The sequence below is a fragment of the Cheilinus undulatus genome, linkage group 15 (genome assembly GCF_018320785.1).
Source record: "Cheilinus undulatus linkage group 15, ASM1832078v1, whole genome shotgun sequence".
In the NCBI taxonomy this organism is placed as follows: domain Eukaryota; kingdom Metazoa; phylum Chordata; class Actinopteri; order Labriformes; family Labridae; genus Cheilinus; species Cheilinus undulatus.
The window spans coordinates 44,949,665-44,976,390 of NC_054879.1; the positions used below are offsets into that span (position 1 = coordinate 44,949,665).

A 26,726-nucleotide genomic window follows, 5' to 3' on the forward strand; every position below is an offset into this window, starting at 1 on the left:
CACACTAATACTATCACATCAGGTATGCAGGTTGAGAGGATATAATTTTAATGAAATGTGTTGGCACATTCCCCTCTGTACGAATAAAAAACAGCTACTTCTGTCAAAGTGTGTGCCTTATGTTGTTCTGTTGTTTGGACAGGAAATCAGTGTAAATACTGTGAATGTTCTCTAAAACCATTGCTTGTGCTCCTAATTTCAAAAGCAGGGTATCCTCATTAAGAGCTAAGTAGAAATAGACCACAGCAACATCCTCGCCTTCCTTCTAGGGATTGTAAAATCCTCAGACTTGAGCTGTAGGTTTTAGTGGGCAGGAAATGAAATGAGGCCCAGCAGCTCAGCATCCAGGGGTTAATTGCATCCAGCCTCAACACAGACATGCAACATTAGCAGCTCCTTGCCCACAAATTCTGGATCAGAGTGCCTTTCATCTTCTGGGGATGTTTTTCATCATCAGGTTCACAGGAAACAGAGGCCACAAGACTGTATATCAGCCCTCATCTGTCTGGAACTACAACTCACATATAGTATCTGTAAGCCAGGGCTGCTCTCCAGCGGAGCGCAAAGGAACTGAGGGAAAGCCCGCCTTTGGCCCTCTGCCACTTGGAAGTGACCACTTAGTCAGGAAAAAAGGCTACAGAATACATAAGTCCAAAGTATACAGCTGTAAAGACGATAAACAGATAATATTTAACAATCAAAATGTAAACAGTAGCCAAGGGGCCTCAGGAGGGAACTACAATAATAGAAATGTTCAGCTTTTAAAGTTTTAATTATTGACTAATAGCTACAGCTGCACAGTAGTTATGATGATACCTTTTTTGATGTAGTAATTACGGCTGTTAAATGATAAAAATTTCTAATTGCAATTAATCTCTGAATTTCCGGCATTAGTCATAATTAATCACATCCTTTTATTGCATTGTAAAAGTCCACTATTTTGTATTTAAAATTATTTTTGTTTCATTTTGGATTTTTTTGTTTTTATTTGACTTCCTGTTTGTATGAAACTACAATGAACTACTTTACAAGTAGATCAAATATCATAACATAACTTTAATTATAAAAAAATGAACTTGCTATTGATTGAAAAAAATGAAATAAGGGGACAGTAAAAGTACATGTTGAATAACACAAGGTGCAGATGACGTTTGACTTGTCAATTGAGCTCTTTGTGAGTTTTTTTTTAAAGTGAAATGAGACTTTAAAGACCCTGTAAAGTGAAAATAAATTTTTATTTAAGTTTGTTGTATGACAGGTCACTGTGTTATGAACCCCTCTGTCAAATTTCAGTCAAATAAAACATCTCTAGGTTTATAAAATTCAGCTTCAAAATCATGAAAATAATGCAGTAAAATCTGCTCCAGGATGGTGTGGGCATGTCCGTTGAATGAGCTAAAGTCACGCCCACTCAGGAGAAATACGAACCTCTCAAATTTAAAGAATGCTACAATCGGAATGGAGGAAAGCACTCAAGCCATTAACCCGCCCCTTGACCTTACCTTGACCTTATGATCAGAGCATTAGCCCCACCCACATTAAACCCAGCAAGGAAAGAGGTGAAAAACTTTCTGATGGTCTAAATCCAAAATTCAGTCACATGTAAATCTCAGTGTTTTTACATGTTTACAGCAGCCATATTCCAACATATCAAGTGTGTTAAGACACAAATTTAGGATTTAACTTTAGAGGGCCTTTAAGGAACAATGCGGGTCTTATTCTATCACTGGGGCTTAACCAAGGTGCGCTGAAAGGGACAATAAAGCATGTGATTAATCGCCGTATTAAAAATAAATGCACTAATTGTGGATCTAGGTTAACAGCGATTTATGTGATTTCCCCTTGACAGGCCTAGTATTAATATTTATGTTCTCTGGTTTTCTTTGTTTCTCAGGTGGCAGAGAGAGACCAGAATCCGAAGTGTTGCAGGTCGTCTACAAGGGGAGGTAGCTTACTTTGCACCATGTGGGAAGAAGCTGCGCCAGTATCCTGACATAATGAAGGTAATCATTTTAATGTTTAATCTTAATAGAAAGCATCAGTAGTGATATTACACAGCATCATTAATGGTAATGTTGTTAAAGTTCTTGCCTTTAATTTGATATGATGGTCCTTTTGTCTGCAGTACTTATTGAGGAATGGAATAAGTGAAATCTCACGAGATAACTTCAGCTTCAGTACGAAAATCAAAGTTGGTGACTTCTATGAGGCCAGGGAAGGACCAGAGGTAAAGTTTCTACTACTTGTGTCATTTTTTATTTTATCATGGAATATACATTAGGGATGTAATGGTAATAAAATCTAACGGTACAATGATACCTTGGTATTAAGTTTCAAGTATGGTATTTGCTATGGTATCAAAAAAAAACAAAACAGCAATTAAAGATTTGGGAAAAAGTGATGTTGGCATTTATTAAACAACAACTGCACTTTAAATGTAACTGTGCACGGTAGTAAAATAAAGTTGACAGTTAAAACCTTTTTTTGCCTCTATATCCAGAATAAATCGACTAAATTTTGATAGAACCTGAACTAAAACTACTAGAACAACGGTCAGAAATACCTGCCTAGGAGACTTTATTGGCAGTGTTCATAAATCGCTGCTCCTGTTGCTTAAACACAGGAATAACACACCAGAAAAAAGAGGAATTTTGAAGCATTATATGCTTTCCTCGTACTGCTGCAACCCTTCAACTTTAAGTACTGTAGTTAATAGCAGTCCATTTAGTCTGTGAATTAATGCAATGAATAGCAAAAAAGTCTACCTGTTTTTTTGTGTGGTTAATGAGTTTTAATCCATAATTATTGTTCTTCTAATGATCCAGGGTTTACAGTGGTTCTTGCTGACAGAGGAGGAAATCGCCCCCATTATCATAGCCATGGATGGGAGGCGCAGCCGTTCAGCAAAGTCAGAGCACCAGGGGACAGGTGACGGCACTGCAGGCAGACAATGGCAGTCTCATTCTGTTAATAACGGGGAAAATAACTTCCAAGATGTCAGTGATGCGAAGCTGCTTCGCAAACTTGAGGCTCAAGGTCAGTTCATATTGGGGAAAACTGTCAGCAGCATCTGCTCTGGAGGAATGAAACACAAACAACTTCTAGATACTCTCCTGATCAAAATCTTAAGACCAGTTGAAAAATTGCAAGAATTTACATTTTGCACTATTGGATCCTAAGAAGGTTCTGACTAGAGCTTTAAAATGCAAAAAGAAGAAATGTGGGTGAGACAAAAAAAAATAGTAAGCAATTTATTGAAAACTACATTTAAACTGAAATAGGCTGTCCATCAGCTGATCACAAGTTCAGCAAACCTGCACAAAAATGTGGGTTCAAAGTCATTTTCTGTCACATATTCACACTGTCATGACCTCCTGATGGCAAAGGCAAAAAAGCTTTCTGTCTTTGATCATGGTTGGATTGTTGAGCTGCATAAGCAAGGCCTCTTGCAACGCGCCATCGCTGCTGAAGTTAGACCCAGTAAGACAGTCATTTTGAATTTCTTAAAAGATCCTGATGGTTATGGAACAAAAATTCAAATGGTAGACCCAAAAAAATTTCACAGGCACTGAGCTGGAGGATCCGATTGGCTGTCCGTCAAGGCTGTTATTGGTGCCAGCTGCAGCCCAATAACCATCACACGGAATCTGCAAGGGAAGGGCTTAAAAATCAAAAAACATCTCCAAAGGCCTCGTCTCCTTCAATGTCACAAAATTGCCCGTTTGGGCTTTGCAAGGGAGCACCAAACATGGGACACTGAAAGGTGGAAGAAAATTGTATTCTCTGATGAGAAAAAATGTAACCTTGATGGTCCTGGTGGCTTCCAATGTTACTGGCATGACAAGGAAATCCCACTTGAGATGTTTTCTACCCGGCACAGTGGAGGGGGTGCCATCATGATCTGGGGTGCTTTTCCTTCAATGGAACAATGAGCTTCAGGTTGTGCAGGGGCGTCAAACGGCGGCTGGCTATGTGGAGATGTTGCAGCGGGCATCCCTCATGACTGAGGGTCCTCGTCTGTGTGATAATGACTGGGTTTTTCAACAGGACAGCGCTGCAGTTCACAATGGCTGCCTGACAAAGGACTTCTTCCAGGAGAATAACGTCTCTCTTTTGGACCGTCCTGCGTGTTCCCCTGATCTAAATCCAGTTGAGAACATTTGGGGATGGATGGCAAGGGCAGTTTACAAAAATAGACATCACTTCCAGACAGTGGATGCCCTTCGTGAAGCCAGCTTCACCACTTGGAGCAACATTCCCACTAGCCTCCTGGAAACACTCGCATCAAGTATGCCAGAACTAATTTTTGAAGTGATCATCAAGAACGGTGGAGCTACTCATTACTGAGTCCTTTTTTGAAACTTTATTTCTGTTTTGAAGGGGTTTGGGGGTTTTTTGAGCTGTGGTCTTTAACTTTTGATCAGCTGATGAACAGCCTATTGCAGTTTAATTGTTGTTTTCAATAAATTGCTCACTCAGTTTTGTTTTTGTCTCACTCACATTTCTTCTTCTTGCATTTTGAAGCTCTACTTAGAACCTTCTTAAGATCCAACAGTGCAAAATGTAAATTCTTGCTATTTTTCAACTGGTCTTAAGATTTTGATCAGGAGTGTATGTACTATGGCACTTATTTTCACTATAATGCCTTACATTTTGTTCAGCTGGGGAAGCATTGTCACCTTTTGATAGTAAGGTAAAAGGTAAATGCCAGATCACTTTTAACTGAGTCGAATATTAGTGGAGAATGATTTTATGTTTGCACTTAGTTCTGTAATCACAGCATTGTACAAGCCATTTAAAAAGAGACAGATATGGATTTCTCAATCTGTCATTACACAGCAATAGCAGCAGCTCATTACACAAATTCTGAATGCATTCACTTCAGGTTTGGAGGGATTAAAGGAAGTGTTAAAATTTTGACTCATCAGGATCTGTAATTTCAATAACATATTTCATCATGTTTCAGAGATAGCCCGACAAGCTGCTCAGATCAAAATGATGAGGAAACTCGAGAAGCAGGCCATGGCACAAGCAGCAAAGGAGGCAAGGAAGCAACAAGGTAAACAGCTGCTGTCTAGTCTGACTTCTCTCTAACACCACATCTTCATGCTGCGTGTACGTCTAATTTGTTTGTGTCTTCCAGCTATGTTGGCTGCCGAGGAGAGGCGGAAAAAGAGGGAGCAGATAAAGATTCTTAAACAGCAAGTAAGGATGTTTCTTTGCATGCTGAGCTGTTGTTTAATTTTCCGTTCAAAGCTTGATAACTGTCTGCAGCTGCTCGCCTCTTATTCAAGAGTGCTTGTGCTCCAAGGTGAAAAGGCTTTAAGCAGAGTTGAGCTGCATTTGAAATTCTATAAGGAAGTTGTTATCCTTAAAAATGCTGCACCTTTCTCATCTGCATAGACCCCACTATACTTCCTTACTCCCCCTCCAACCCTTGCACTCTATAACATGCATGACTTAACAGTTAATTCATTTGATCTCGCCCTCATCCTTTTACCAGGAGAAGATCAAGCGCATTCAGCAAATTCGTATGGAGAAAGAACTCCGTGCACAGCAAATTCTCGAGGTTCGTCCTGAAAGTTATTGCAGAAACACTCTGAAACACTTCCTTTTTGCTGCTGGTAGGATTTTTTTTTTTTTTTTAAGGGCTACTCCTAAATTATGTGGTTGCACTTTTGGTCACATCTAGTGAGTACATGTGACTAATGCCTAATTGGTTTTTTGCAAAAGTGCCATTGAATATGAAAATCTCTTCAGACCTTGATGGAGCTTAACACAGTTTACCATTGGCTAGGTGAAATAACCATTAAGCATTCTCTCACTAATAAAATCCATGAAGTATTTTAGCTTTTTATAAATCAAATTGCAGTTGACACGCTTGGAAAGCAGCTCTTAACAGGATTTTGTTGGGGCTATAATTACTGATAGAATTCTTGCTTAATTTATTCTCATTGCCTGCTGGTGTTTCATAATAACTACAGCCAATTTGTCTTTTAGTGTTAATGTGATGAAATAACAATCTCATTGCTCAAGATCTCAGTGTGTTAGATTCGACTTCTGGTGAGCCTCTGGCTAAATTTGTCTTCTGTGGAAAATCCTCCATAGTTGATGCAAAGATTAAAAAAGAACAATGCAATGCTGACATGATATTAAGGACAAATAATTGGACCTTTTGCCCTTTATATGTTTATTGTTATAATTATTATTCATCATTAAATGAAATGCAATTTACTAAATTACTAAGCTCTATAAATTACTAAATCATTAATTAACTTACTCACTTAGTATTATAAAATATTACCTTAAAACAGGGGTGTCCAAACTTTTTCCACCGAGGGCCACATACACAAATTTATGAGTGTGTTGGGGTCACTTTAAGTTTGTAAAAAAACAATATAATGTAGGTTAGGTAAGGGTTAATGCCCAATGAGGTGTCCAGTTATCAGGGATTAATGAACAAAGTGGCGGCCTGAACCGTCCGACGCGCAGCGAAGTAGTTCCGGTCAAATGATTTTTTGACCGGAACTACTTGTGAAGTTCGGACTGTGTCCATATATCAAAAGTTAATTGACATCAATGGAATTTCCAGAGCCACTCAGAATCGAGTATTCACCCAGACCATGGTATAGTGACTGAGTAGGCCTAAATGGCTCATTCAGGAACGCTTAGTCAAGAAACACATGTTCATAAAGGGGGTAAAAGTTAAGATATGATAATCAATATATTTGACCCGAATAATAAACACTCTTATCTTATCTTTCAAACAGAATGACCTTTTTATTGATGATGTTAAAAATGTGGATGGGCACAGTGAATGATAAGGGAAGTAATGTTGACTTCGTAGCAAGGCCATAATACGCGCAAATATCAGGATGCCAGAAAATAAAAGAGAAGAATTTGAGACGATTTAGTTAAGAAAAACTGAATAACTGTGAAAAGAGACAACAAATCATGCAGCACCGTGCACACTGTGTGTGTTTTATTTATAGTCTGGTCTAAGTCCTTCTACAAGTAAAGGTGTAAATACGTAAATATTTCCCTTATCCTTGTTATAATTACCGCTAATTTTGGTTATATTATATTTAAGTATTGTGTGCACATTTTATTTCTTACTTTACTATATTGCTAATTTTTGTCTGTCTCTTGTTGAACTGTTGTAATGACCAAATTTCCCCCTGTGGGGGATCAATTAAAGTTTATTTTATCTCATCTTAAATGGGGGTAAATTGGCAAAAATGGGTTGATGTGGCAAAATTTGTCGGCAAGTGGCCAAACAGTAGCAGAATGGACCAGAATTCTGAGGAAAAATTGTTTTAAAGTGATACAAAAAATGTGGAAAAGCTGAGCAAAAAGGTGGCAAAAATACGTTAAAAGTGATTTTTTTTAAAAAGCGTCAAAATAATGGCAAAAAATGGACAAAAAAGTGGCCAAAAAACTCTTAAATCTGTTGGTAGACCTGGTTACCGTACTTTGTATTAATAAGGTATGGTTGCAAAAATTCCCTAGTAACACCTAGATTTGTGTGACTGGTGTATATGTAGTGTATTATTTAAAACTAACTTATGAATATCTGCTTTTGTTTGACCTTGTTTTTTTCACATACAGACAAAAAGAAAGAAGAAAGAAGAAGCTGTCAACGCCAAAATACTGGAGGCTGCAAAGCGAAACAAGGTGAGCTAGATGACATCAAAACAAACTGTGATCTGCTTTTAAAATGTACATCAGCCTCACTCCTGTTAAAAAATAAAGATTTTACTTCATCATACTACTTTTTCATTAAAAAACTATTGCCAGTGCTTATTCTAAAAGAAGAGCATCATACATGCATTCAGAAAAGTCATGAAGTCAGAGGCCTTGCACTTCAGAATTATGTCATTTAAAAATAGATGACCAGACTTGAAATTATACATTTGAATTTAATGGATTTATGTATTATTCCTGTCTGATTGATTCTGTTTTTACTTACAGGAGAGGGAAATGCGTAGACTGCATGCTGTCTTACTGAAGCACCAGGTAAAGATTTTTTCCAGCCTGACTAAAACCATTATTTCTTTTTTTTAATGAGTATCTTGTCAGTAAGTTGCACTTGTTTAAAGACCCTGTAAAGTAAAATAAATCTGTCTTCAGGTTTGTTGTAGGTTATGATGACATCATGATGTTATGAACCCCTAAATCAAATTTCAGTCAAATAAAGGTCTTTTCATGTTAGCTTATCTTCGGTTGGCTTTTTCTAACTTTGATTTTTTTTGTGTGTGTGATGTTGTATTTAATACTTTGCCAACTCTTTCTCCCAGGAGTTGGAGAGGCATAGACTAGATATGGTATGGGTATGTTTGTTTCTGTACATTTAATCACATTATGTTATGAACCTGTTGTTATCAGTGATTGTTGTCATGCCAGTGCGTGCAAAAGGTAGCATTAGCTACAGTCATTTTACATCTTACTGCATGGCTTTTCCCTAAGCATTGCATTGCATACATCTGTGCCACCTATCCCCTCACAGAAAATACATCCATTATTTGCATTATGTCAACAAAAATTCCTTTGCCCTTAGAGGATTCAAAGCACTCTGATCTGATAGCCTGATAGAACCCAAATAACCTTTTGGTGTTTGACCTATGTTCACTCCACAACATGTGAGCCAATTTTCTCTAACATATTTGATCACTGAAAAAAGTCAATATGAGGATTATATTCTAGCTAAAAAGTTAATTGAATTAAATTTTTTGTCCTCATTAATTTTCCTAAATTGAGGGTAAATTTTCTGCGTTGGTCTACAGTATCCTCACTAGTTTTGTTGTCAAAGGTCACATATTATGCAAAATACACTTTTTCAGGGTTTTCTAGCAAAAATACGCTCCCCTGGCCTGTCCACAATCCCCCCAAGAATCAGAAAAATCCCCCAAATGTGTCCTGAAACCATTCTCAGATATTCCCTTCATGATGTCATGCAGGGAGTTAGCCCCCTGCCCCAGGTTCAGTAAGCCCTCCCCACTTGGAGGGAAGTCCGGCCCTACTCTCCTGATTCTCCTCCAAGCTGGCAGCTGAGGGGAGGATTAGGAGAGCCACATCCATTTCTTGAGAGGGGCTGAGTCAGACAGCTCATTAACATTTAAAGCTACAGACACAGAAACAGCTCGTTCTGAGCAGGGCTGAAACAGAGGGGTTTTTAGACATGCAACAATCCAATACTGGAGTGTTTTTTTTTAGCGACAAACTTCACAGGCATGTTTTGGGGTCCTCTGAGACCAATATAAACTTGTCTTAAAGGGGTAAAATATTTGACTTTTAAGGTAAATAAGGATAGTAAAAAACATGCAGATCATCCACAAACATCAGAAAATTGATTGTGATCATTTTGAGCAGTTTTTTGTCTTCATTTGGATAAAAATTTCCTGCTTACAGTCTTAAACTCTTAGCCTGCATGTTCCATAACTCCTGCTTCTTAACCCATGCTCAGTTTCATATTTTTTATTTGTAACATTCAGCTTCTGCTTTGTAAATGCATCAATGCACAATTAAGCTTTGCTATTGCTGTGTCTGTTTTGATAAAGCTGTTGTGTTTTGTCACTGCAACAACATATTGACCATGCTGTGATCATGCCAAACTTACGTGTTTACTACTCCTTTGCATGTCATATGGTTCATACTGCATATTGCTTGCATGAGCCTTTCTCTTCCAATATTGGAAGGAACTCTGATTCTAAACTGTTTGTTTGCTCTGTCAGGAGAGGGAAAGACGCAGGCAGCACATGATGCTCATGAAGGCAGTGGAGGCCCGTAAGAAGGCAGAGGTGTTTACCTTAATGCTCCTGCATCAGCAGTTATTTGAAATACAAACAGTATACTGCAGCAGAGTCGACAACTGTCTTTTTTCTGCAGGAGAAGGAGCGTGTAAAGAGAGAGAAGAAGGATGAGAAACGGTTAAACAAGGAGAGGAAACTGGAGCTCAGAAGACTGGAACTGGAAAAAGCAAAGGAGCTGAAGAAGCCAAATGAAGACATGTGTTTAGCAGATCATAAGGTATTCACACACTGTGGAGCTGCTGGCAGATGAGAGTGAGTGTCCATGTTTGTCACAGTGGATACTCTCCATCTGTGAAGTAGATGTGTGTGGGACAGGGATTTTTAGACCTAGAAATCAATCAGTATAATCACTGTGGGAGCTGAAGGCAAGGGGATTACAAATGCTTTTGACAAATTCATTGTCTCATTGTTTTACCATTAGATCTACCAAAATAGATGTGCAATATCACTGAAAGCATCTGGATTTGATTAAAATGATAGTAGGTGTAGGGCAAAATACTGCCACCATGTGGACACTGGTGCTATAACTCAGTCAACAGTGTTATTAAAAAAGATGCATTTAGTTTCAGTTGCATACATGTTAACAGATGGTCAATTAGTAACATAAAAGGAATGCGCTGGAGCCAGAGGGTTATTTTTGGCATCCTGTGCAATCCAAGGATTAATTCAGCAATACAATAAAAATAAATACACAATACTTTAAAATAGAAATGTTCAACTGTCATTAAAATTCAAGGCACATTGTAACCTTTCTTTAGTCTTTTAGAATCTCGGTTTCAGATTTTAAAAAACAACACAATAAATAGGATTTAAAAGAGAATAGGAATGTAAAGACAAGCTAAACATAACTGAAGTTGTGATTTTTGTGATCCCATAACCCGTGTTTTTCCAGCCTCTTCCAGAGTTGTCACGGATTCCTGGTCTGGTGCTACCTGGAAGCGCTCTGTCCAACTGCCTGATGGTGCTGCAGTTTCTGCACAGCTTTGGAAAGGTCCTGAGGTTAGACATCGACCTGGACACGCTCAACCTAAGTGACCTTCAGGAGGGCTTGCTAAACATCGGGGACAGCATGGGAAAGGTGCAGGACCTGCTGGTGAGCATGCTCTCTGCAGCTGTGTGCGATCCTGGTATTCCTGCAGGTCACAAGGTGAGAGTCTGTTGATGAATTGTAAATGGAACCTCACCTCTAGTGTGCATTTGTGTGTATTCTGGGACATAGGAAAACAGGCTTCTCTAGTATGTGCTGAAAAACTCTAATTATCAAATGTCATCATCATCAACATCATCATCATCTTTTTTAATAGACATAGAAGTCCATAAAAACAACAAATACATAAAAACTGGGATTAAAAACAAAATTAAAAAACAATCAACGGACAAACAAAATACCTCCCTATTTATAAAAGACATCCATACCAGTGTCTCCACAAGGATGAATGGTATCTTACAACACTATGACTAGGATTAGTCAATAGCATTATAATGGAGTTCTGAGAGTCCTTTAGCCTGCATATAAATTTATATATCAGATTTCTCATAAGAGCCTGGAAAGTGTAAACTCCTGCTTGACAAAACATCTCACTTGCACCTTCCCAACGGGGTTTTTTCAATAGTATCCTCATAGCGTCATTGCTATGCAAGCAACATGAAGCTTTTGTAGGCTTGATTTTTTTGTATCTTGTCCATGAGGGAGTGGTATACAGAGGGGTGCATAAGATCTAAAGAGAGAGTAATCTTGACGTTGTCAGAGCACATAGAAAATTTCCTTGACAAAATATCGTCCTGAGTGTACAGCATACGGTTTACTGTATGTGTGTATTAAGGGTGTTGAATATTTTGGTACCATTTGAATGTTATTTCACTCGGTCATCTCAAGCATTTATTAAGGCTGCATAGCATAGTTTGGCATCAGGCCCCGACTTCATCATTCCTCGCAGATTTATTTTACATGCAGAATTGAGGAGTGATGAGAAGTGACAAAAACAGGCAGAAAAAAATGTGGTGGAAAGGGTTTAAAATTGACACTAAAGGGTTTTACGTGGCAAAAATGTGCTAAAATTGGCAAAATTTGTGTCAAAAGTGATGAAAAAGGGTTAACATGTGGTAAAATTGTCTAAGATGGCAACAGTGTCATTTAAAAAATATTCTTAGTTTTTTTTTTTTTAAAGGCATCTGGTGACCCCCTCTCAGTGTCTCGCGACCCCCAAGGGGGCCCTGACCCCAAGGTTGAGAACAACTGGGTAAACTGATGACTCTAAATTGGCTGTAGGTAAAAATGTGAGCATGCCTGTCTCTGCCCTGTGACTGACTGGAGACCAGTCCAGGGAGTACCCCGCCTCTTGCTCAACAACAGGTGGGATAGGCTCCAGCCACCCCAACAGGATAAGCGGTATAGAAAATTAATGTATGCATCTAATTAGTGGGCTAATTTCTTTAAAGTAAGGCTTTGTTTTGTTTATTGTATTGAAAAAGAACTAAGAAATATAGAGGAACAGACATTTCTGCAGCGTGATCTGTGCTTATGGGTTACAGCTTAGAAAATAAATGTTGTGTTTAAATTAGTAATGAAATTAATGAACTTATGACTCATCCTCATTTTTTAAACACTGTTTCCATTAGAATAAGACGGCTTTGGGGGACCATTTGACTCATGTAGGGATCGGCCGAGACAACATGTCTGAGATCCTGCAGATCTACCTGGAGGCCCACTCTGGGCAAACGGAGTTGGCTGCTCTGGCGCTCAGCCTCAGGACCAAAGCTTTTCAGGCCCATGGTCCGTCACAGAAAGCCTCGTTGCTCGCATTCCTTGTGAATGAGCTGTGCTGCAGTAAGGCTGTGATCAGGTGAGACCTGCTTCTTTTTATTAGTCTGTTTATCTTTGATTTATGTTGGCCAGTCAGCATACTAATCACAGTGAACACTTCCATAAATCCTAGTTATTTTAAGGCAGTATTACTCAACCCTGCTCAACCAAAGAGCCAAATTGTTGAAAAATACCTTTGCAAGAGCCACAATCTAAGAGGTGAAAAGTGGCAAAAATGGGTTAATGTGGCAATGAGATAAGCTGACGGTGGAAAAAAAATGGTCAAAAAGTGGCAAAAATGGCTTAAAGTGGCAATAAAAATAAGCTGAAGGTGGAAAAAATTGTCAAAAAGTGGCAAAAATTGGTTAAAGTGGCAATAAAGATAAGTTGAAGGTGGAAAAAATTGTCAAAAAGTGGCAAAAAATGGGTGAATAGGGGCATAAGATGGCAAAAACTGTGATAAAGTGACAAAAATGGGGAGAAAAAGTTGCAAAAAAACGCTCAAGGTGCAGAAATTGGGTGAGAAAATACAACAAATAAGTTCCAGGTGGCAAAAATGGTCAAAAAGTTGCAAAAATTTGGGAAAATGAGCAAAAACGTGTCAATAAATGGCAGAAAGCAGCATTTGTGTGCCAAAAGTGGTAAAAAGAAATGTCAAAAAGGGCAAAATAGGTATAAAAGTGGCAAAAATAGGTAAAAAGTAGCACAAAAATTTGCAAAAATGGGATAAAAGCAGCAAAGATGGATTGAAAGTGGCAAAAAGGGGTCAAAACTGCAAATAAGGGCAATTGAAATATACAAACAAAAAATAAAGTTTGACAATTAAAGCCTGCTGTATAAGTGTGGGAAACAAACTAAGTAATGTGAATAGCAATGGATAATTCTTTAGCTCAAATTTCTATGTTTTTAAGGTTTTCTTTGTTAATAATATTTCAAATTAAGACATAAAAGAGCCACAAATGATCACAAAGAGCCACATGTTGGTTATCATTGTTTTAAGGCATTTGGATTTATCATACATGCACGGCTGATGGCTTGAAAAAATGATCCCATGTTCAGAAGAAAGACTGAAATTCTCCGTTGTTTTATTCATGGGAGCTTCAATTTTAATGGAAGAAGAGACATCAGAAGAAATGGGACAAAAATCTTGCTCTGATAGACGCTTTCAAAAGGTTGCATCAAACTACCAGTCATCAGTTTTTCATCTGGTTACATCTAGTGAACACCGCCGCGTGATGCAAACATACTTTTATTTTTCCAAAAGGTCACAGAAACATGTGTTTCATTACTGTCTGACACTTTCCAGTGAGATCGACAAAAACATAGATCACATGATCAACCTGAGGAAGGATAAGTGGGCCGTCGAGGGCAAGCTCCGCAAGTGAGTGCTTGCATCATCTACAGTATCATAGCTGTTGTAGGATGGTTGTAATCATGAATGTCTACTCTTCATGCTGACTTTGCTCCTTTATCTTTAAAGGCTGAGGAGGATCCATGCCAAGAAGACAGGGAAGAGAGACATTGGTGCAGGGGGAGAGGAGAGCCAGACCTTCAATATCACTGCTAGAAATAAATCCAAGAAGAAAGAAGGAGACAGTGAGGAAGAAGAGGACGAGGATGATGACAGTGAAGACCAAGGAGATGATGACGAAGAAGAGGAAGAAGAATCAGGGGGGAGAAAGGGAAAGAAAGCTGAGACATGTGAAGAAGAGGTCAGTGAGAGCATGTTGCTAAATCTGTTTGTTATGAGGCAGCTAGCTAATGAGATCCTTTCATTTAGGATGACAACGTTCACTCAGCCAACATGGAGGAGCTGGAGAAACAGATAGAGAAAACATACAAGGTATATTACACCCAGTGAGACGTATTTTTCTCTCAGGAGCAGCTCCTCTCAGTTCCCTTAATACTTGTACTTTCCTCTCTTTAGCAACAGTGCCAAATCAGACAGAAGCTCTTCGACTCCTCTCTCTCTCTGCGCTCCATGACCATTGGACAGGACCGCTACAAGAGACGTTACTGGGTCCTGCCACAGTGTGGCGGCATCTTTGTGGAAGGCATGGAGAGCTGTGAAGGTTCAAACCCTACACTTATTTATCATATTTAATTCACTATTTTAAACACGTTTTTATTCCAGTTTCAAATATTTCCAGAAGCATTCTGATATTAATAGGCCCAAACAAAGTTGTAATCCTTGCCCTTACCCTGGTCAGTCCTGATTTCGATCATCAGTGTGAGAACTCAGGCTGTGTGCGACAACCAGACCACAGTATGAGCACAGTCTCAAATTTTTGTTGTGTGTCCTCAACATTTTAATCACACAGTTAATGTTGAGATTAGACTGCAGGGTAGGATGCATTTAGTCCAAGGGATAAAACGTACCCCCCCATTGAAATTCTTCCCCATTCCTGCTTGATGTACGTCTTAAGTTGCTCAAGAGTGCTGTTTTCATTGTCGGTGTTTCTTTGGATTTGTGTTTCAAAATGTGCCATACATTTTCAATGGGAGACAGATCTAAGCAGCATGTAGGCCAGTCTAGTACCTGCAAAGCTATACCATTGTAACTTGTGCAGAATGTGGCATTGTCAGCTGATTGTGTTTTTGAAATTAGCAGGGATGTCCCTGGAAGAGATGATGTCTGGTTTGAAGCATTTGTTGCTCTGAAACCTGTCTGTACCTCTCAGTATTAACAGGGCCATCATGCTATAGGCACTAATAAATAGGGTTTTATTTGATTTTTGTGTGGTGTAAGTAAAAATTGCATAATCAAAAGAAAAAAGGAAAATGAACAAGTCAGCCCTAGAATTGTCAGCTTGAGTTCCAGCACAGAGCAACACACTAGAAGCAGAAAAACAGGAAGTGATGTCAGACGCCCACTGTGGGAGTGGTACCTAGGTTTAATTGTTGATTGGCTGAAATTTATGTGACAACTAGCTCATCAGATTGTGTTTGAAAGACATTTGTTGAGGCTGTGGAGAGTAAAAATTAAGCCAGAGGGGAAGACACAAATTGCAACTTTGTTGATTATCTGTAAAATGGACTGCTGATACTGATAATCGGCAAAATGCCAAGTGTCTGCCTCAATAATCAGCCAAGCAGATAATCACTTTACCCCTACTAATAAAAGGGAAATCAGGCGAGGACAGGAGGGGAGGACAGAACTTTCTTCCAAGCAGGGAGGGCCAACTGAACCTGGGGGCAGGACTAACTCTCCACATGACATCATGGGGGGGAAATCTGAGAACGGCTTGTTTTAGCGCACATTTTCTGAAAGGTGGAGAAAGAGAGGGGGAGAGAAGGATATTTCTGATTCTGGGGGGGATTGTGGACAGACCAGGGGCACATATTTTAGCTAGAAAGGCCTGAAAAAGTGTACTATGCATAATATGTGACCTTTAATTGAAATAAGTTGAAAGGGATTTGCAAATCACCGTATTCTGTTTATTCACATTTTGCACAGTCCCAACTATTTTGGAAATGGGATTAATTTTTGGAAATATTATTTTTGTTAACTTAGCCATGAGCTAAAGTTGTCGTTCTGATTTCTCAGGTTATGAAGAGGTAGAAAAAGAGAAGAAAAGGCAGAGGTCTACTCAGTCGATCATGATAAAAGAAGAGCAGTTGGAAGAGACAAAGAAGTCAGACATCACCGGCCCAGCACCAAGCACAGACAGTCACACATCCACACCTGAGAGCCAGCAAGACAAAGAAAGTCTAAATCTCTTCCTTCAAAAGCCTGGATCCTTCTCTAAGCTCAGCAAACTCCTTGAAGTTGCCAAAATGTCTCCTGATTCAGATGCTGATTCTCACAGCAATCATAACATTCACTCTGTTCAAGTCCCTCCATCTCATCTCTTATATCCCTCCTCTCAGACATCCGCTGCTCACTCGGGACTGATAGCTAAAACAGACACTTCAGTGTCTGCACAGTGTAGTGGCCCTCAGCTCAAAGGCAGACATCAGCCTGTCCTTCATGACGATCAGCTCTCCAAGATACTGACCGAGAAGAACAACCAGTGGTTTAGCCTGTTGCCGCGCTCTCCATGTGATGAGTCCTCTTTTACCTCTGGCTCAAGCCCTCTGGCTTCAACCTCTCCCGCACAGACCAACGGCAACAAATCCCCTTCCTCCCTCTCTCCTGATCCCCCGGCTACAGACGGCTCCAGTGCTCCTGCTGGGATCAATAACCTGCAGTCTTCTGTCCTTCTGGTTGGTGGATATCAGTAATCTCTGTTGTAGTTATGTAAAAACAAGTTGTGCATTTTATTTAATTTGATTGATTACAGATAACACAGATGTTTACCAGATGTTAACCCATGAGTTACTAGGGAAGCTGCTACCAAATCTTAGAGGAAAACTGGGCATTTTAAGAGTATTAGCACTGGTTTTGTGCTTGTCTTAGTTAAATAGGATGTCAGACATTACATGAAAGCTTGAAGTTTTTTTTATTTATCCTTTTTGCAGTTTAAAACAAGCATTCATGAGAGCAGACCCACACTGTGTGACATGTCAAGTTCTGGTTCTGCTCTACCCCCTGTGCTGGATGTGGCCTCCCAGTATGCCGAGGGTAATGCGAACAGTGTCCTCTTCCTGCCAAACAACAACAAGAGCAAAACCCCAGAACCTCCGAGTGACAAACCAGCTTGCGCTTCATTCCCTGCTGTGGAGGTGTCTAAGACTTGGGACTACCCCAGTCCGCAACCGATCCCTGAGGGTATGAATTGCTAACTTCCAGTATGCACAAATAGAAATGACCAGAATGCATGCAGTGAAGGCTGTCAGTCAGTTATACAACTTTATTTTGCCACTTAAATTAGACAATTGTGTGAAAAATGTGTAAAAGTGAACGCCTATGTTGGCAGCGATGCTGTGTGGCTGGTGGAGGGTGTCGGACATGGAGGAACTGCACACCCTAGTAAAGGCCCTTCACAGCCGGGGCATCAGAGAGAAGGTCTTACAGAAACAGATCCAAAAACATATGGAGTACATGACCCAGCTCTGCACCAACAGCAAGGATGGTTCGTGCACATTTTCACCCATCTTCGTGTAAAATAATCTGCAGAAGAGTAGTATGATTTGACCTTTTATGAAAGCTTTGTACTTATTATAAGATGGCTCTGAGTAATCTGTGTTTTTGTGACTTTTTGGTGACAGTGATCAATGTGGCACAGCTGGAGAGGCAGGAGGTGAGTGAGGCAACGATAGAGAATTGGTGTGTTGAGGAACAGGCCATGGAGGTGGATATCAGCTTGTTGCAGCAAGTCGAGCAGCTGGAAAGGAAAGTTGTTTCTGCAAACCTGCAGATGAAGGTAAAACTGAGCATCTGACATCTTCATCATCTTGCAGCTCAAAGCAATGGAGGATTTTTTTAAGAGAAATTCTCCAATACCTCTATACATCAATATGTATCTAAATTTAGCATGCAAAGTAAGGAAATTTGTGTTTGATAGATTATTCCTTTGTTGTAACAGTGCGTCTTGGCAGTAAATCTTATACCGCTGAAAAGTGTTTATTTCTCATTAAAATGGACAGCCCACGGTTTCTGAGCACTGACAAGGTAAGGAAGTGGTCTTGTTGGAGTGTCATCTTCTTTCTTGGAACTTGGCCTTCAGTTTTGATTTTGCAGAACACCAGCTTGAAGTTGCCCTATCTCACAGACTCTTTCAGGATCACTCAAACGTGGCATGTCGATTCTTGGAGCAGACACTTATTGGTCGTTTCCCCCGAACGGTCCGGCTTAGTTTGGTGTGGAATGGCACGCATTTTTTTGCGTTTCTATATAGCAAACCAACCCGTACCGTCCCACTTTTTGGCACATATCCATAGGGGTACCAATCTTACCTATTCGTCCCAAACAGGGGGAGCTATACACACAACAATAGGGGGTTACACTGACGTCACCTTGGGGCGTGACACAGCTGCTCTGCTCCGGGCTGCAAAACACGGAAGTCTGCTCTGTGAGTAGCAGCGAAAACAGGAGAAAAACAGACTAGTATCGATTTAAATCTAGGATATTTGGACTCGAAAGAGATTTGATTTTGACACTTTTACTTTATTTTTATATACTAGATATATTCACATATTAATGTACCGTTATGAATTAAAACGTTTCTGTACACGTGTTCCATTAGCTGAGGATTGGTACTGACAGGGGTTAACATAATTAATTTGTAGTTGTATTTTTTTAAAGCACTTTCAGCTGAAATAAAGCTGTTTAATGCTTATTGCCTACAGATTTCTGTCACTTGTCCTTTCTTTAACTCAGTGGCCGGACCAGCAGACTCACGCTGCATGTGACTTCACATGCTTGCTTTTAAAGGCTGCCCACCAAGTACTGAATCAAACCGGACCCCCTGATGGAAACACGGCTCTACTGGCCACTCTAGCAGGGTCCGATCAGGTGCCAATCAGACACCTGATTGTCAAATCCAAAAACATATGGACTACCATTAGCTCAAAACAAGAGTCAAATGCAACAGCAACAGCTGTTTGGCATCAGCAGAGAGGATTTGGCACATTTTTATAGGAGTGCGACCCACATACTCAGTCCTTCATCCCAAAAATGCATTTTCCTGACAAATGTGGCAGCATTTATAAGGGAAATAAAAAGGCTTTCCCATTCTATAAGATTGATTGCTAAGAAGCATTTCTTTAAAAGACAGATTTCCTTACTTTTTGTCCTAAGTTTGATTTTATTGTACCGACTCAATGTGATTTTTTTTTTTTTTTTTTTTTTTTTTAGAGAAAGCCTCATGGGAATGAGAAGGGTTTTAGGTGAAAGAAATCTGAATTTGCTGGTTTATATTGTTTGGTTGCTTGTGCTGTCAGTCATTATAGTATGGCTGTATTGAAACTAGGGCTGAACAATTTGCTAAGATAATCTAATTGCCATTGCGATTTAATATGCCATTATTATTAGGTTCCTCAACTTATGTATTTTTTAGACAATTTAAAGAAAAAATCATTCTATAATATAACCTATAATCAGTCAGGAACACTTATCATGCATTTAACCATTTTATTGCAAAATGGATGTACAGTTTTACTTGGTGGAGAAGGCTCTGCTCTAAAGATGCTCCCTGGGTTTTTCAGCAGCATGCTTTGACTTTCCAAGGAGTGCATGGCTAGAAACCCCCATATGGATAGATAAATTTATGAAAATGTGCATTGAAAACAATGAAATTATTTCATTAGCAATTAATCAATAGTAGCATGAATCTGAATATGAGGGAGCAACAAGCTTTAAGCTGTAAAGGAGGTGGCTGGGGTGGGGGAGGTAAAGCTGCCAGTTTATTGATGGGATTATCATTTGTATGTCACTCATTTTGACTGAAAATAAACACATAAAACACGAAAAGGAGGATTTTTGTAAACCATTTTAAAAAATTGACTCTTGAATTATTGCATAATGTGCGTAAAATCTCTGCTGCTGCAAAAATGAATGTATTAAATGGCTATTTTGACACATTTAGAGCTACAGAAGTATTGCAACTTCTGTGATTTGTATAGTGCAGCTGGTGGTATTGCAATTTAATCTAATTTGCGATTAATTGAAACTACTGTTTGATAACAAAACACCTGTAACCTGTTAAAATATGAAAAGTTGTTCTAAAAAATCTCTAAGCTCTGCTTGCAAATGCTGTTCAATCCTTTCTCTGTCTTGATGTTACTAGAAGTCAGTATCAATTGTCCCCGTCTTGTCTCTCTAGGGCTGGATGCATCCTGAGTCTCAGTCAGAGAGGGAGGATCTGGTATATCATGAGCACAAGCTCCTGTCATCTTCACCTGCTCCGGAGAGAAATAAGCAGAGAGAAACCAGTCAGGAGGAACTTCCTGGCAGTGTGGTGCGGCGGCCAAACAATCCCCTTGATATAGCCGTCATCAGGCTGGCAGAGCTGGAGAGGAACATCGAGCGAAGGTACATAAAGACAGCTTTAAGTATTACTTTTCAGTTTAGATGAGGTAATGTCACGGTTTCTTGTCCTGTGCCATCCCAGTGTGGTGAAGGCTTCGTCCCTCATTGCAGAGAAAGTCTAACAGCAACAGGTTGTCTCAAGTGATACTAATAACTATTGTTTCAGTCAGGAACACTCTCATCATACATTTAAAAATTTTATTGCAAAATGGATTTATAGTTTTACCTTGTGGAGAAGGCTCTGCTCAAAAGATGCTCCTTGGATTAGTTAAGCAGCTTGCTTTGACTTTCAAGGCTAGAAACCCATTTACATTTATGATAATGTAAGGGTGCAAAAAGCTTTGTGCTATAAAAGAGGAGGCTGGGGTGGAGGAGGTAAGCTTTGCCAGCAGCAGCAGGAGCAGTGTGGTGCATCAGCATTAGGATTAATTGATCGATCATTTGATTAAATCCCAATATGGCCTGCTGCATTTTTCAAATCGCAGATGGTGCAATGTGTCTTTGACCTTAGATTTGAGTCAAAATAGCAGATTTAAACTTTTTTGTTACAGAGATGTTATGCATGACCTACCATGCAGTCATTGAAGTGCCGTTTTTGTAGAATGGTCTACAAAAAATTCTACCTTCATTTTTGTGATTTTTTTTAAAATAAATATGAGAATGACAAAAACCCTTCCCCCCCGTTACATTTAAAGAATTGTTCAACCCTCACAAACCATATCCATCTGAAAAATCATGCAAACACTGTAAAATATGGTTCATTATTTCACATTGCACTGACCATGATTTTAGTGGCTGCGTTTAGGCTACACACACATATCAATTCCTCAACACTCACTTTCACACCACACTATGACGTCCCTTAGAACACACCAAAATAAGTTTTGTTCTAAATATTTATTTTATTAGCCTGCAGTGCTTGATATAATATGATAATGTAAAAATGTTGACATGGCCTCTCAATGGTGGATATACAGCATATGAGAAAATATCACCACCTAGTTAAAAACAATGAAAAATTAAAATTTGAAGGGATTTCAACACCAAGGAATGAAAAAATGAAAATAAATCAAACTGCAATGGCAGTGTGTTCAAAAAAAGTGTTTATAATTGGAGTAGGTGCTGTAAAAAAATACCCTAAGGGAAACAGGTGTGGCTATTTTTTACAGCGTTAATCAAGTACTTTAAACATTTTTATTTTCCTGAAATACCAAAATTCATCCCAAAATAAACACCCTTAGCAAAATTTATGCCATATGCATGAACAAAACCAAAGTTATCCACAAAAGAAGGTCAAAAAGGGTAAAAAAAAAAAAAAAAAAAAACCTTAGGGACACAGTTCAAGTTCTCATCACAAAAACTGGCATTTAAGGGGGTTACAATTTTGAAACAGAGGAATATTCATCATAAATGGTGAGGACTAAAGTTATTTAAAGTATTTTTACAAAAAAAAAAAAATGAAATAATACATTAATAAATATATATTTTTCTACAGCAGAGGGTATTTTTTACCCTTAGGGACATGGGTGTCACACTTTTTAATGCAAGCAGACACTGCAAAAAAGAAAAAAAAGTTGTTTAAAATCAATCTTGATGCCAATCTTTATCACCCCCAGCCTTAGATAATCCCCCCCCCCCCCCAAAATCAATTTTGCCTGTATGTGATGGAAAATAATTCACTCTTTGTGTTTTTTGTTTTAACAAAAATTTGGGAACACAGATAAGTTACTTCAGGTATTTCTGCAAAAACAATTGGAATGATACAGTAATACATACATTTTTATGGCAGTGTTTGTTTTAGGGATTTTTTTTACCCTTAGGGACATGGCTGTCGCACTTTTTTTAGGGATGCAGGAGGGTTCAGGGATAATCGCACATCAAATCACAATAATGGGGAGAAAAAATCGCAATTACATTTTTTTCCAAAATCATTCAGCCCTAATCAGCATTAGTGCAAGCAGTTGTTATTGAGAAGTTATGTTTTTTAGATGTACTGCTGTGTTGAGAGAAAGATCTGTGATTGGCTTTGGTAGCTTGAAAGCAATAATTAGGATCAGCTGGCTGTCAGCTGATAACGTCTGTGTATGACTACCATGTCCTCCATGAACTAACGCTAGGCTTCATTTCTCCATTTTACTTATTTTCACTGAATGTTAATGATTGTTTGTAATCTCATGATAATAGCACAGACTGTAATGGGGTTATAGTAATACTCTGTTCTTTCTTTCTGTGACCTCAAAGCAACGAAGAAGCAGCCGCTCCGGGGATGAGATTATGGCATAAAGCTCTCAGTGAAGTTCGCAGCTCAGCTCAACTTTCCCTCTGCATTCAGCAGCTGCAGAAAACAATCACATGGGAACGATCAATCTTGAAGGTGGTAAGTGTCCTCTTCAATTTCTCTCTTTCTCAGTGTCAAATTTACTGCTCACACTGAAGATGTAACTCAATACATTCGATAGATAAGAATGGGGCTCTTAAAGGGGGCTGTTATCGGGTGAGAAGTAAAAAAAAAAAAGCAGTTTAAAATTTCCTGAGATTACAGCACATCATTACTAACAAATAAAACAGATTGCACAGAATTGCATAAATCACTGCTTTCAGAAGTGGTGTAATCCAGTTTGACTTCATCGCTTTATTCTGTTTGTTGTTTCCAGCACTGCCAGCTCTGTCAAAAAGGCGATAATGAAGAACTGCTCTTACTGTGTGACAGCTGTGACGAAGGCTGCCACACATACTGCCTTAAACCCAGGATCACTACAGTACCTGATGGCAACTGGTTCTGTCCCATGTGTGTAGAAAAGGTACAGAGTATTTCCCTCCTAAACAGACGCTCTTTTTTTATGCAGGATTATAATTTTCTTCACATTAGATCTAAGGGGCCTCACCCCATGTAATCGTCATACGTTAACATAGCTGTATCACACGTGCGCTTCCAATTAACTGATTTAAATTTGTGTTTGGTGTGCCTTTACACCAGTCCTCTGGGTGTGCTGTCACTCAGGAAGCTGGTCAGTCCCCCCGGAGCAAGAGGCATCAGAGCCGAACAGCTGGAGAAGGGAAGAAAAGCAGCGAGGTAAAACGAAATAGCAAGCCATCTGTGGCAGGAGAACTCATCAGAGAGGAGACTGCCAGCAGCAACGGCGCGCCAAAGAAAGGTACCAAGGAGTTCAAGAGGAGGAAAGGAGACGACAGCCCGCACAGCTCCCAGGCCGAGCATGACGGACCCATCACCTGTGCAAAAAAAGCCAAAACAGCCAGAGACAACAACACAAACGGGCTGGGGATGTGCAGGTATGCATAAGTACATACTCACTATATGCATAGCAGAATTGAATTAACGTATCACTTTAAAAGGATGTGATGCATGTACCAGAAACCGCTTATCCCGTTGGTGGTTGCAGGGGCTGGAACCTATCCCAGCTGTCATTGGGCGAGGGGCAGGGTACACCCTGGACTGGTCGCCAGTCCAGGTTGTACCTATATCGCAGGGCTGACATATACACCGCGTTCCAAATTATTATGCAAATTAGATTTTAGTGTCATAAACATTCAATTTTTTGTTTTTTAATTAAACTCATGGATGGTATTGTGTCTCAGGGCTCTTTGGATCACTGAAATCAGTCTCAGATGCCTGTGATCATTACTTTGCCACTTTTTCCATGGTACAAAAAGAAGAACCATGCCTTCCGTGGCAAAATTATCTTCAAGCTACAATGCACCATCCCATTCTGCAAAGAATACCTCTGTGTCATTGGCTGCCATGGGCATAAAAGGAGAGAAACTCATAATGTGGCCCCCAGCCTCACCTGACCTCAACCCTATTGAAACCCTTTGGAGCATCTTCAAGCTAAAGATCTATGAGGGTGGGAGGCAGTTCACATCAAAACAGCAGCTCTGGGAGGCTATTCTGACATCCTGTAAAGAAATTCAAGCTGAAACTCTCCAAAAATTCATAAGTTCAATGGATGCAAGAATTGTGAAGGTGATATCAAAAAAGGGCTCCTTTGTCAACATGTAGCTTGGCCTGTTAAGATGTTTTTGATTGAAATAGCTTTGATTTCAGTAAATCTGAGCCCCTAATGCTGCAAATTCAACAAATGACCATTTTCAGTTCTTTACAACCAATAAAATGTGTTAAAACTCTGTTGTGCATAATAGTTTGGAACAGTGAATTTTGAGTTTTTTATTTTGAAAAAAAAAAAAAAGTTATTATTGGGAAATTTGTTGAATAAAATCTGAATTATGCTTTTACGGCTGATGACTTGAAAATTATACTGAGTGTCATTTGCATCTACTATTTAGGAAAATCAGAGAAAAATATTATTTGCATAATAATTTAGAACACAGTGATGAAACAGACAACCAGGCACACTCACTTTTACACCTACAGCCAATTTAGAGTCACCCATTAACCTAATGAGCATGTTTTTGGTGTCAGGAGGAAGCTGGAGTACCTGGAGAGAATCCACGCATGCACGGAGAGATGGTGTTGCAGCTACATGATATGTGAAGGGTAAAGTGCTCAGCTTATTTGTTGTGTTGTCTGCAGAGTGCTGCTGGCTGAGCTAGAGGCCCATCGGGACGCTTGGCCCTTCCTCACACCAGTCAACCACAAATCGGTCCCTGGATACAGGAAGGTCATAAAGAAGCCCATGGATTTCTCCACAATCAGAGAAAAGCTCACCAACAACCAGTAGGTAACAGCATTATTAGCACATACTCCACATATTCAGTGATGACATGAATTCAAACCAAGCATTTCTCTGGTTATTACAGGTACTTGAATCTGGAAAGTTTCATTGTCGATGTGAACCTCGTTTTTGAGAACTGTGAAAAGTTTAATGAGGACGATTCACAAATTGGGAGAGCCGGCCACAGGATGAGGAGATTTTTTGACAAACGATGGACTGAACTGCTGCAGTGAGAAAAGAAAGACCCCTCTCTTTTAACTGTGGCAGTAAATGAAGACTTGGATCAAAAACACTGCTGTACCATGAGAACGGACAAATTCTCCTGCTGAGATCAAACTTCATGGCTTAAAACCTCAAAGTGCAATACTGTTTTGTTTTTTTTCAATTACACTGACTTTGGACTTGATCTGTTTGGGAATTAAATATTTAGCCTGTAAACACTGTGTTGGTGTTGGCATTTTTACCATCAATATTTAAGTGTATATGTGTATTTATTTTCTAAAGTATTTATGATGTGTTTTTCATTTAGAAATAAGCAGAAAATGGCACACACCTTTAAAAAATATACATTGTTTTTCAGATTATTGAACCAATCAGAAATAACTGTTTTCATCTTTTTGACAAGCTCACAGCAGTTTTACTGTTCAACTCAATTTAAGTGGTCACCTTTCTAAGTCTTATTTTTTTAAAACTGTACTTCCAGACTTGTCAAAATACCATTCATGTATTCGGGATGATTGTACGTGTCTTCTACTGTCCTTTGTGTCCTCTCTAACACTGTTGTCTCCTCAGTATTACAGTGCCTGACCTCTGACAACAGTGTGCATGGGCGCGTTTTTGCCCACTTTCTGTGTGCGTAGTGTATGTGTGTCCTGCGCGAAACACTTTTACAAAATGTAATACTCTTTCCAGACCTTGAAAAGAATCTGTGTGGTGCATTTACTGTGTTTCACCTCCAAGCATTTCCTTCAGCCACAGTCCTGTCAGACATCCTCCGGACCAAAGAGCAACCTGCACCGGGCTTTAATCCAGCAAAGAGTCAGGAAGTGCCATGGTCCAGCAGAGGCGTCTCATGGCAGCTGAAGCCAAAAGACTTGAAGTAACTGTATTTTATTATCAATTTTGTCAACTATGAGTAGCAACTTATGAGTATTATTTTTTGATAGTGGCAGTGTGGCACAGTTAAAATAAATCTGTTTATAAAATCTTGGCCTTCACTGTAGCCCATGTTTATCTTGTTTATTAGTGCATCGTGTTTCAGTTCAGAGGGAGAAAAATGCAAACATCTTCTGATCCCTATTTTAAGTTTAACCTTCATTTTGAACGTTTTTTCTTGAAGTAATGTAAAATCATCAGAATTAGCATTAATGTGTGCATTTTGGGGTGCAAAATGGGCTTCCACAGTTATGTCTATCAGGTCAATCCCTGAAACTGGCCTTTCTCAAACTTCAGTATGCTGCAGCCCAATTCAAGACTGTAAAATCTTTCAGGGCTTTTCTAACAAAAATATG

The 26,726-nt window shown here is 39.3% G+C and overlaps 1 protein-coding gene across 5 annotated transcripts in view; it reads left to right on the forward strand.

Moving 5' to 3' along the window:
• LOC121522493 (bromodomain adjacent to zinc finger domain protein 2B) overlaps nt 1-26,386 on the forward strand; it is an 85,842-nt gene extending 59,456 nt beyond the window's left edge. For 3 of the 5 annotated variants that reach the window (XM_041806942.1, XM_041806941.1, XM_041806943.1), the window contains 27 exons: nt 1,895-2,003; nt 2,126-2,227; nt 2,826-3,036; nt 4,967-5,059; nt 5,144-5,205; nt 5,504-5,569; nt 7,609-7,674; nt 7,972-8,016; nt 8,298-8,330; nt 9,732-9,797; nt 9,886-10,026; nt 10,702-10,956; nt 12,429-12,652; nt 13,919-13,993; nt 14,093-14,324; nt 14,393-14,455; nt 14,540-14,684; nt 16,160-16,818; nt 17,074-17,323; nt 17,472-17,627; nt 17,764-17,918; nt 20,319-20,527; nt 22,766-22,901; nt 23,179-23,325; nt 23,502-23,815; nt 25,074-25,217; nt 25,301-26,386. In XM_041806942.1, the coding sequence (XP_041662876.1) occupies nt 1,895-2,003; nt 2,126-2,227; nt 2,826-3,036; nt 4,967-5,059; nt 5,144-5,205; nt 5,504-5,569; nt 7,609-7,674; nt 7,972-8,016; nt 8,298-8,330; nt 9,732-9,797; nt 9,886-10,026; nt 10,702-10,956; nt 12,429-12,652; nt 13,919-13,993; nt 14,093-14,324; nt 14,393-14,455; nt 14,540-14,684; nt 16,160-16,818; nt 17,074-17,323; nt 17,472-17,627; nt 17,764-17,918; nt 20,319-20,527; nt 22,766-22,901; nt 23,179-23,325; nt 23,502-23,815; nt 25,074-25,217; nt 25,301-25,448 (4,306 nt within the window). In that variant the 3' untranslated portion in view covers nt 25,449-26,386. The remainder of the gene's footprint in view (nt 1-1,894; nt 2,004-2,125; nt 2,228-2,825; nt 3,037-4,966; nt 5,060-5,143; nt 5,206-5,503; nt 5,570-7,608; nt 7,675-7,971; nt 8,017-8,297; nt 8,331-9,731; nt 9,798-9,885; nt 10,027-10,701; nt 10,957-12,428; nt 12,653-13,918; nt 13,994-14,092; nt 14,325-14,392; nt 14,456-14,539; nt 14,685-16,159; nt 16,819-17,073; nt 17,324-17,471; nt 17,628-17,763; nt 17,919-20,318; nt 20,528-22,765; nt 22,902-23,178; nt 23,326-23,501; nt 23,816-25,073; nt 25,218-25,300) is intronic. The other 2 variants (XM_041806944.1, XM_041806945.1) reach the window with 2 other exon arrangements.
• Nucleotides 26,387-26,726: the final 340 nt, after the last annotated feature.